General features: G+C 37.5%; 1 protein-coding gene across 1 annotated transcript in view; it reads right to left on the bottom strand.

Moving 5' to 3' along the window:
• Positions 1-10,639, bottom strand: part of MGAM2 (maltase-glucoamylase 2 (putative)) — a 117,549-nt gene that overhangs the window by 89,191 nt on the left and 17,719 nt on the right. The window contains exons 7-13 of the mRNA XM_011941323.1: positions 9,165-9,264; positions 8,257-8,369; positions 7,126-7,251; positions 4,864-4,995; positions 4,677-4,775; positions 1,923-2,036; positions 879-963 (exon numbers count right to left, since the gene is read on the bottom strand). Coding sequence (XP_011796713.1) covers positions 879-963; positions 1,923-2,036; positions 4,677-4,775; positions 4,864-4,995; positions 7,126-7,251; positions 8,257-8,369; positions 9,165-9,264 — 769 coding nt within the window. The remainder of the gene's footprint in view (positions 1-878; positions 964-1,922; positions 2,037-4,676; positions 4,776-4,863; positions 4,996-7,125; positions 7,252-8,256; positions 8,370-9,164; positions 9,265-10,639) is intronic.

The following is a 10,639-nucleotide window of genomic DNA, read 5'->3' as shown; positions in this document are numbered from 1 at the left end:
TTCCGGCAAAGAAATTTGGGCAAATTGGGTACACCTCCCTTCTAGGCCTGCCCATAAAATCTTCTCCACCCTCTCTCTCCCTCACCCAGGAAGCCAGAAACAAAGGTCTCTGAGGAGATGGAAGAACCAGACATAGATCTGAGTCACCACTTGGATTCAAGTTCCCCATCCCTCACCAGAGTATGATGTGAGCAAAAAACAAACGACTATGATGTGAGCAAAAAGTAAACGATCATTGTGTTAATCCACTGAGATACCGGCGTTTATTTGTCGCCAGAGCATAGTCTATTCTACACTGCCACCGCCACCCACCACCTCTACACATATTCTTTCAGAATCAGAAACTGGAAAATTGACCTTGACTAGAAATGGCACCTATAAATAGGACCTTGAAGGCACCACTGATGCTTTAAACTGTTGTTAATGATCAGAGAAAGAGGGAGGAAGGGAAGGAAAAAAGAAAAAGGGAAGAAGGAAGGAAAGAATAAAGAAAACAGTTAAGAAGATTATAGGTTTGCTTCAATTTAAGGCAGTTTGTATCCTAAAGTGTCCTGAAATTCTCATAGATTTTAAAATTGACACCTGAGGGATTTGGGGGAAATGAACGGGATGAAAGCATTTTGAATTCTAGACTGGAAGGGCAATCAGGGGAGGTAGGCAGGCTCAGACTTTGTCCCATGCTTGCCCTGGAGTTATGACAGCAGAAGGGTAATCAGAGACCCAACACTGCTGCAGAGACTTCGGTAGAGGAGTGTTCAGATGTTTAGGAGACCCCTTGGACTGGAAGTGAAATCGCTCCTGACCATACTGAGTGTAATTACTGAGGGTGTTTGAAACATGGCTTATTCCTACGTCATAGCAAACAGGTGAAAACTTACTAGGAAGAAAAGGAGGAAAGTTCAAGTCATTGGATTCACACTGGTCATTAGAAGCTTGGAGTAAGCTGGAAACTTCATTCATTTCCTTCAAAGACACAAAACAGACCAAGTGTAAAATGCGATTGAGCTACACTTAGCTGTTGAGAAATGCTTACTGAACTAGGAGCCAGGATATCTGGGTCCCTTATTAACTGCTTTTTGGATTTTAAATAATCTCCCTAACTTTTCTTACCCTTTGTTTCATCTTTTATAAAATTGAGTCATTGGATTAGGTTATATGTTTGTAAGGTATGTTCCACTTCTAAATGACATTGTTACCTTTTATCAATTGATTTCAATCAGCTAATTCAGAAATACTGTTTCAAAGGTTGATCCCTGCCTACAAATTGTAAAGATTTTATTGTTATTATTAAGAACCAAAGATAAACTAACATTTCTATTGTATAACTGTCCCTATCCTTTATTCCTCTGAGTAAAGAACAATAAGAGAATATAATTAAGATCAAATCTATTTTCTTACATGAATTAAAAATAAGTATGTCTAATCTTGGTAACAAACAAATTTTTTTTAATCATTGCATATCTTAGTCATCAGAGTGCTTCTGAAAATGACTGCTCCAATGCCTTGCACACTGGCACTCAGAGAACATTTGTTGAAGAAATTCCTATTGTTCTTCCACAAAAATATAGACCCTCATTAAATTATTATCTAATGATTAATTTAAATTTTTATGAAGGAATGCTACAAATAGTAGCAATTACAATACCATTTTAATAAAACAGTATTTTTAAACTGACAACCAGTTAATGGAGAAAGCAAAAACTTTATCAAAATGAAATAACCAGTTGATGAAAGATGCAAGGTAAGAACCTAAGGCTCTTAGGAGCCTAATTCACTGGATATAGACTCAGCATTAAGTAAAATAATTTTTAATACTACCATGTAAAGCAAACTATTTTTTACTACACATCAAGGTCAAAACTCATCTGAAAATTTGACATATCTGTTTCCAAAGGAAATTTGAGTCTGCAATAATAACTTACAATCCACACTCCATCAAACTCCAGATGATCATGAAATTTAGTGACCTGATCTATCCACCACTCAGTGCATACTGGATTGGTGTAATCGGGAAAGACTGTCGGTCCCGGATATCCCTAGGACACAAAGAGGAAGGCAGCGGCAATCAGCTTGGTTGAAGGTTTTTCATTTTTGCAGACAATGATTTCTTCTGTTAGGAGCCTCATTTTGCTTGTCATTTTAGAAATAAAATGTGTGACTCCCCCAACAGAAACTAAACAATAAAATGCATGCAAGGAACAAGAGGAAGAAACAAGAAAAGGAAAAGCAACTGAGTAAATCGATGAAAAGCCACCATAAGTCCTTTTCTGTGCAGAAAGAAAATTTGAAAAGTACAATTTCATTACGTCAGGCCAGTTGGGAGACAAATTGTTTAAAATACTAGAAAGTCTATAGAATATTTTTCAAGAGAATGAACTTTTTCCAAGTGTTCTTAATTAAAGGTCACATAAAGTCTACTTTGAATAATTATGATTATAAATAACGTGTTGATATTTTTGGCCTATAAACACTATTTTATAAATGGTTGAATGAAGTTTGCACTTCTTACTCAGGTCATTTTTTTAATTCTACCTCCCTTTTCTGTCTATGCCTATCAAACAATAGCTTTAAAGATTTTCCACAACAAAGATATAACCATAGCCAAATTTTTGAAAATTCGGAATTAAAAGGATACCAGTTTTTGTGAAAAAATTTTGTTCATTTTCCCCATACATTTATAGATGGTAATTTAGGAACAACTTTATACTCTGGGAACATTGAATACCTATTTTAAAATGTGGATAATTCTCAAAGCTCAAGATGGGAGCTTGAAGTACCCACAGGAAATGGATTGAGCTCCTGGCTCTTTGTTTTAGGTGATGGGCACCAACTAACCATTAGATGTAACTTTGCCCCCCAGGAAACAGGTGGTGTCACAAAACAGTCACCTACAGCAACATTCAATCTAGAGCAGGCCAGCAAATTTGATTCAACCAGTGCGTTTAAAACAAACCACTGGCCAGGCATGGTGGCTCACGCCTGTAACCCCAACACTTTGGGAGGCCGAGGCGGGTGGATCATGAGGTCAGGAGTTCGAGACCAGTCTGGCCAAGATGGTGAAATTCTGTCTCTACTAAAAATACAAAAATCAGCCAGGCACAGGGGCAGGCGCCTGTAATTCCAGCTACCTGGGAGGCTAAGGCAGGAGAATCGCTTGAACCTGGGAGGCAGAGGTTGCAGTGAGCTGAGATCATGCCACTGTACTCCAGCCTGGGCAACAGAGCAATACTCCATCTCGAAAAAAACAAAACAAAACAAAACAAAAAACACACACCACTCTGCACCTCCACTACTGCTATCTCTGCCGACATCTTAGATTAAATGATTCATGCCATTTATTAGTCAATGAAGTCAACCATCTAATTCATTCTTTGTAATTATATGTAAATTCTTAATTATATATCACTCAAATATGAGTACTATTGAAATGACTCATAAGTGTGGATAAAATTTTAGGTGAGCAAAATAATTTTTATTTGACTGTGGACTCTAAATGCAGTATATAAATATGGGCTTATCTAATATTTTAGAAATTAGCTTCTAACGAATCCGTGAAAGCAAAGACTTGGTGTGCAGAAGGAAGAAAACTTTCCTACTGCTTTATGAAAAGTTAGAATCAATGAAAAGAAAGTAAATAGAATTAAGCATCGAAAGGGTCAATGAAAGGAGCTAAGTAAGCAGAGTTTGGTAAGGGATCATCCATAATCCTGAAAAGACAGTTCTGCAAAATAAGCTACTCGGGAGCAACAAGCTCTGCAGTCACCTAAAGTCTCTAGATGAAGCACCAATTTGAGTAAATCTTACAGAATCCAATCATCTAGGGCTGACCCTATATATAATTGAAATTGCCTATGTGATTTGATTTAAAGTACACTCAGAAATTTTGTCATCCTGAATACAGGCCCCAGCTCAGCCTATTCCAATGCCTGAGTCTGCTACCTTAGAATCAAAACTGTGCTCTATCTATAAGTCTTGTGTAAATTTAAAACATAGGCCGGGCACGGTGGCTCACACCTGTCATCCCAGCACTTTGGGAGGCTGAGGCAGGTGAATCACCCGAGGTCAGGAGCTCAAGATCAACCTGGCCAACATGGAGAAACCCCATCTCTACTAAAACTACAAAAGTTAGTCGGGCCTGGTGGCATGTGCCTATAATCCCAGCTACACAGGAGGCTGAGGTAGGAGAATCGCTTGAACCCAGGAGTTGGAGGTTGCAGTGAGTCAAGATGACGCCATTGCACTACAGCCAGGGTGACAAAAGTGAAACTCCATCTCAAAAAATAAAAATTAAAATTAAAAATTAAAAAAATAAAATATATTAGCTGAGATCAGTTCCACATTAATCTATGAGCACTTGCTATATTTTTGTAGTTCAATTTATTGTCTTGGGAAAGAGAAATTTGGAGGTGGGAGGGCTTTAGGAACTGATTTTTCTTCTAATTATATATTGCTTCTCAATTATCTATGGTATTAGAGGATCAAGGCTGGCTTTTTAAATGCTTCAGATTTTTAATCATTCAATTATTATATCCACTGGTTTAAAATAGTAATAAAAGAAACCTCTAAAGCCATGAAAACAGTAACAATATTGTAACTTGCCTTTCACCCATCTTCGTACCAAAAGTTCAAACTCCCCAAAACAATCATAATTTACTTTGATTTTCTTAAGAAATTACCTCCCCAACAGCAAAACCATTGTTCCCCAAGATCCACACTCTCTTTAGGCTTCCATTATTATAGGGCTCGTAGTTAGAGTTTTTGGAGATGCCAGGATTCTAATAAAGAAATATGATACAAATATTATTTTTATAAATTGTTTTACACTGTGAAAGAAAAAATAAGGTAACAAGTGTTTGAACATACCATAATAATAACATATTTCTGTCCATTTTCATGTAATTCCTTGACAAAATCTGGGAGACCAGAGTAAGCGACTTCATCAACAGTGAAATCCTTCTTTCCATCCATGTAGTCTATGTCAGAGTATTGGACGTCCTGAAAGAGAGCTCTGGCCAGTCAGAACCTAGGAAACAGTACTGTGCTGATGGAAAGTATTACAGCTCTGGTTCCTGACCATTGAAAATGATACCACATTTCCTACTGATTCTGGAACTTCCAGGGCTTGGCTACTTCTCAGGAGTAAATAAGCCGTCTTTGAAAGACATGATTGCTGTTTGGTTGCAATTTTACCTCCTTATCCTGACAGGTGCATGTCATAAGGTATTGGGAGGGACTTAAGAGCGGGAATTGCATCTTGTTCATCTCTGCAACTTGAGAGATTGGGTGCTTGACATAAAACAGATGCTCTTTAAATGATTGTTTGAATGAATTATATTATTAATGTTATAACCATGTACTAACTTAACCCAAGCATCAAGCCAGAATATATCATATGGGGAGAAAATGATCTTTTGCCCTATGAAAGTCCTAGAGTAATGATTAACAAAGATCAATGACGAAAAGATAAAGCCTTACTCAACTAAACTCTCAAGCACACATTTTTCCTTGTGTTTGCATACCAGCCTATGGGGAGCAGGTGTTATTCTTAGTGAGCAAATTGAAATGTGAGGGAGTTCGGTGACATTTCCCAAAGTACATGCCCTGGGAGGTGGGGTGGCTGATGAGGGCTTTGGGGACAGGCTCTTTGGCTTCAGATGCTGTTTTTTTCCCCAATCTGCCACTTTCCTCAAAGACAAAGGAAGTGTTCTTCTAAGTGTTCCTCAAGTATCATACAGTAGGAGTCTCGACCTTACAGGCCTAAAGAAAAATGTGGCTTGTAGTCTGTTGCCCAAAGTGGCATCAACTGTTCTAATACTGGGCAGTCATTTAGGACCCAGGTGTCCTCCACAAACACATACAGGGAAAGAGTCTATTCGTGGAAGAAAATTCTTCCTCGAATTTGATGTTTGCAGATAGTAGATATGAGAGAAGTAAAATTGAACACAATCAATTTCCCTTTGACACCAAAACATATTGACCATCTGTTTTTTTTACAGGAAAAATTGATCCCCAGCCTGCCCTCATCACTACTCTGAGAGAGGATTGAAGAACCCTGAAGGTAGGCCAAAGCCATTTCCACATGTTCAGTCTTCCTTCAGATGTTAACATTCTATTCTATTTTTTTCTTTTTTTTTTTTTGAGACAGAGCCTCACTCTGTCACCCAGGCTGGAGTGCAGTGGCACGATCTCAGCTCACTACAACCTCTGCCTTTAGGCTCAAGTGATTCTCCTGCCTCAGCCTGCTTTGTAGCTGGGATTACAGGCATGTGCCACCACACCTGGGTAATTTTTTCGTATTTTTAATAGAGACAGGGTGTCACCATGTTGACCAGGCTGGTCTCGAAATCCTGACCTCAAGTGATCAACCCACCTTGGCCTCCCAAAGTGCTGAGATTAAAGTGTGAGCCACCACACTGGGCCAACACTGTATTTTTACATCAAAGTTTCAAAATCCCAAAGAGCTACCCCAAATAAGTTGTTTTGATAAATTCATTAGCCACATGTTATGCATCTCCTGGAGAAGATGATCAAATATTACACACTTAATAATTATCTTGACTTACTGGTGGACATGGAACATCATAAATACTGATGCAACCATGAAGCTTCAAAATTAGAGTTTGTCAGATCTAGGAGGAGTATACGAGGTCACCGTGAGAAACTCATTTACTGTAAGTCATTATAATCATCATCTCTTGTTACTCATGTCACCTCCAGTGTTGCTTTCTCTAATATCATAACAGCTAACTTTGATGATGTTCACCTTCCGTGCTGGATGCTTTACATGCACAGCATAAAGCATTCCTTACTACCAGCCCACCAAAGCAAGTCTTACATTCTCATTCTCTAAAGGTGGAAACTAAGACTCAGAGATGTTAATTAAGTAGCACGATATTGCACAGAGCTAGGAAGAGGTAAAGCCAAAATTCAAAGCCATATCTATCTGACTTCATTAACAGTATACTTTTCATGCTCAGATACATAACTTAACATGCAAATTTCTGCCAGCAAGTGTGCCTATCAATCTATTGATTTATCTACATTTTTCCTAATAAATTGAATTTAATGCAAAAAATAAAAATGGGAATTGGTGTCAAATGCATGGTAAAAGAAGTTTCAACTTACATATGGTATCTCAGCTAAACGATTTCGGCTTACAACTTCTTTCAATTTATTGATGCCACCATAATCCCTGCGACTAAGATGGAACCCAAGACTCCAATAGGGAGGCAAGAATGGCCGTCCAACAAGCTGAAAAGATAAGCAAGTAAGTGTGTAGATTTTTAGCATAAACACTGTAGCCCCATGCCTAACACTGGACGCATTAGCCCCATTTCATTTTCTGTGAAGTTCCCAGAGCTGAAAACATCAGAGCTGAGCGTAGTCTGCTAGAATAATCTGTGAAATCCCACAATCACATCCTTCTTTACTAAGTACATAAATGTATTCCCAACATCAGACACTAATAAAATTTGCAGAAAATGTTTCAATAATAGTGTCACCTTGGGGGGAAACCAGTGACATTCATTATTCTATAAGTGTTTTTCTGAGTATTTGTTCACAGTGTGGCAAGGGCTAAGATGGGCACTTGGAATATGGTGGCACAGAACAAACATAGCTCCTGCCCTCACAGAGCTTAGAGGAAATAAATAAATGTCTAATATAATTTCAGATAGTGGTGTGTGCAAAGGGTAAAGGAATAAGAACTGATGAGATTAGGAGTGAGATTACAGACACACGCCACCACGCCCAGCTAATTTTTGTATTTTTAGTAGAGACAGGGCTCCGCTAGGTTGGCCAGGCTGGTCTTGCCCTCCTGACCTCAAGCGATTTGCTTGCATTGGCCTCCCAAAGTGCTGGAATTACAGGTGTTAGCCACTGTGTCCAACCTCAAGTTTCTTCCTTTTCTATAATTTGAGTCAAATATGAATAGCTAGCAAAGTTTATTCAGGTAGTTCCTTTTCACTGAATTTTAACTTATTGAATAAATAAGCTTTGCTGATTTGTGGGATACATGAATGGACCATGAGTTACTTGAAAGCAGGATGGTGTCTGACTTATTTTGCATTTCTCAAGCCTTGCAGTGTCCTTTTGAATGCACAAAGCACCCAATAAAGGTCATCAAAATAAATAAACAATAGATGAAAGACTATCCCAGCATTTATAATCCATAGTTTACTAACACCTTTTATTAATTTATAATGAGCATATGAGATAATAGCAGTAAATAAGGACTATCTAAATGCAAAAACATACCTCCAAGTATTGCTGAACCACTTGTTCTGGAGTGTTTCCTAGGAATACATAAAAGTCAAGAATGCCTCCAATCGTGCGATAAGTGATTGCAGGAGCTGGCTGAAGGGTAACCTCTGAAAAAATTTTAATGAGATGTATTAGAATCTTTTAGTTGGAAGTAGACTCTTCTCTGCAGTATAAATAGCTGAGCCACCTAAAAGAGTCTCAGTCTCATTTTGAAAGGGATGAAAATCACACTGTTCTTTTTATCAGAGGATTGTTGTTGGAGTTTGTCAAAATATTTAATGTGCAAGACACCAATGAAGACTTGAGTTTGTTGTTTTTTTTTTTTTTAAGAGAAAGAAGAACAAATTTTATTTTAACCTGGCCACATACAAATACAAGCTTCTGGGTTTTGTGAGTGGTTTCACCCAAAAAACCTTTTAAAAATTTTATTAGATGAGTTTGACTACAACTAAATATTTAAAAATAAATAAAAATGCTTATTAGAGTACCATTAACCCAGAAGCTGGAGGAGGAAGATTTGGAGTGGGGAAAGGGTGGCTGGGCTATGAGAAAGAGCCTACAAAACACAACCTTGTTGCCTACAGGCAGAAAGCACAATTTACACGTTGAAATCTACAGGTATTTTTGGAATGCGTCTATCAGTGGATCCTATTTTCTATGGACTATAAGGGGAAACATTATATCAAAGAAGACCCCTGCAGTGGTTTTCAATGAAAATAAGGTCAAGTAGGACCTGGATTTGTAGACAGGTTAACCTACTTTCAGGTTCCAGTTTCAACAAAAGTATTGTAGGTTCAAAATTCTTTCTGTTCAACAGTGATCTCACCATAAAAGTAAGTTTTTATAAAAGCAGAATCCTAAAACATATTCCTATCTACAGAAGATAAAAAGATGCTTCCTACCCATGGCATTACTGTTCATCAGAAAAACTCCAAAAGAGGAGCCACTGGCGTCTTCAAGGCACAAGAAGAATGTGTGAGCTCCATACAGATTAATCATGCCCTGTCAGCAAAACAGAAGAAAAGTAATAGTGTTATGTGTTAAGAAAGTTTTCATTCACCCTAAAATAAATTCAAAAACCATCTACAACATATACTTGGTCAACACTTCATGTAGTATAACGTTGTATCAAAAAGGTATTGACATGATATTATCAACTGGAAAAGGAATAAACAGAATACAGTATATCTATACAATAGAATTCCATTCAACAATAATAAAATAATCATACACACTGCAACATAAATAAACCTTGAAAGTGTTATGCTAAGGGAAAGAAACAGACACAAACAACCATATATTGTATGATTGCATTGACATGAAATATCTAGAAAAGTCAAATCTATAGGGACAGACAGTAGGTTAGTATTTGGCTAGGGCTGAAGCAAGCTCTGGAGTTTAAGTCTCAAAGGGCAGAAGGGATCCTATTGCAGTGATGCCAAAGTTATAGAACTGGATAATGACGATGCTTGCAGAACTCAGTATATGTGCTCAAAGTCGTTGAATTGCACACTTAAAACTGATGAATTTTATGGCCTATACATTATAATTCAATCAAGTTATTTTATAAACATATTTCTATGATGTATACCAAAATATTAGCAGAAAGTGATGGTATTATGAGTCATTTTGAAGTTTTTATGCCTAGTTGTATTTTCTAATGTTTCTGCAGTTAACATATAATACTTAAGTGGAAAAAAAGCTTAAAACTAATAAAAAGAGAAAGAAAAAATATTTAAATTTGTGACAAAGCTGTGATGAGCACTGATATAAGAAGAGATAATGTGTGTGTGTGTGTGTGTGTGTGTAACTCTAAGTGCCTTAAGAATAAAAGAAGTTGAGATCAGAATACGGAGAATGTTTTACAAGCTCCCTGTGTGACAGTATCATCATCTTAGCCACAGCATAAGGCAATAATACTGATAATGGTAAATACCAGGAGAGGGGGAAAAAAAGAATCAACATAATTTGCAAAATTGGGAAGACCAAGAAGCCTCAACTAGATGTAAAATTATAGCCAGGAAAACTAATGGCATCACACTTGGATAGCACACAGACAAAATTTTTAAAATACATTTTGAAGAAAGAAAAAAGCAGGAGAGAAAGGAAAGAAAAAAGAGAGGAAGAAAAACAGGAAGGGTGGAAGGCATTACATCTCATTTGTGATTATACAATTTAGAAATGTCAGCTATAGAAAGCCAAACGTAGTACGATTCATAGTTTTCAATGTTTGCCAGGGTCCTTGACCAAACACTTATTACATGGGTTGGCCATTGCTTTTTTGTCTTTGCTCTGCTCTGCAAGGTCACTCCCTCCATTGTATCAGATGCTGGTAGCTAGGCTACAGGTTAATGTGCTACTTGCTTTGTTCATCTCC

This window comes from Colobus angolensis, unplaced genomic scaffold, assembly GCF_000951035.1.
Source record: "Colobus angolensis palliatus isolate OR3802 unplaced genomic scaffold, Cang.pa_1.0 Scaffold2, whole genome shotgun sequence".
Classification (NCBI taxonomy): domain Eukaryota; kingdom Metazoa; phylum Chordata; class Mammalia; order Primates; family Cercopithecidae; genus Colobus; species Colobus angolensis.
Note: the sequence above shows the minus strand (reverse complement) of the source record. Positions and strands in the feature narration are given on the sequence as shown.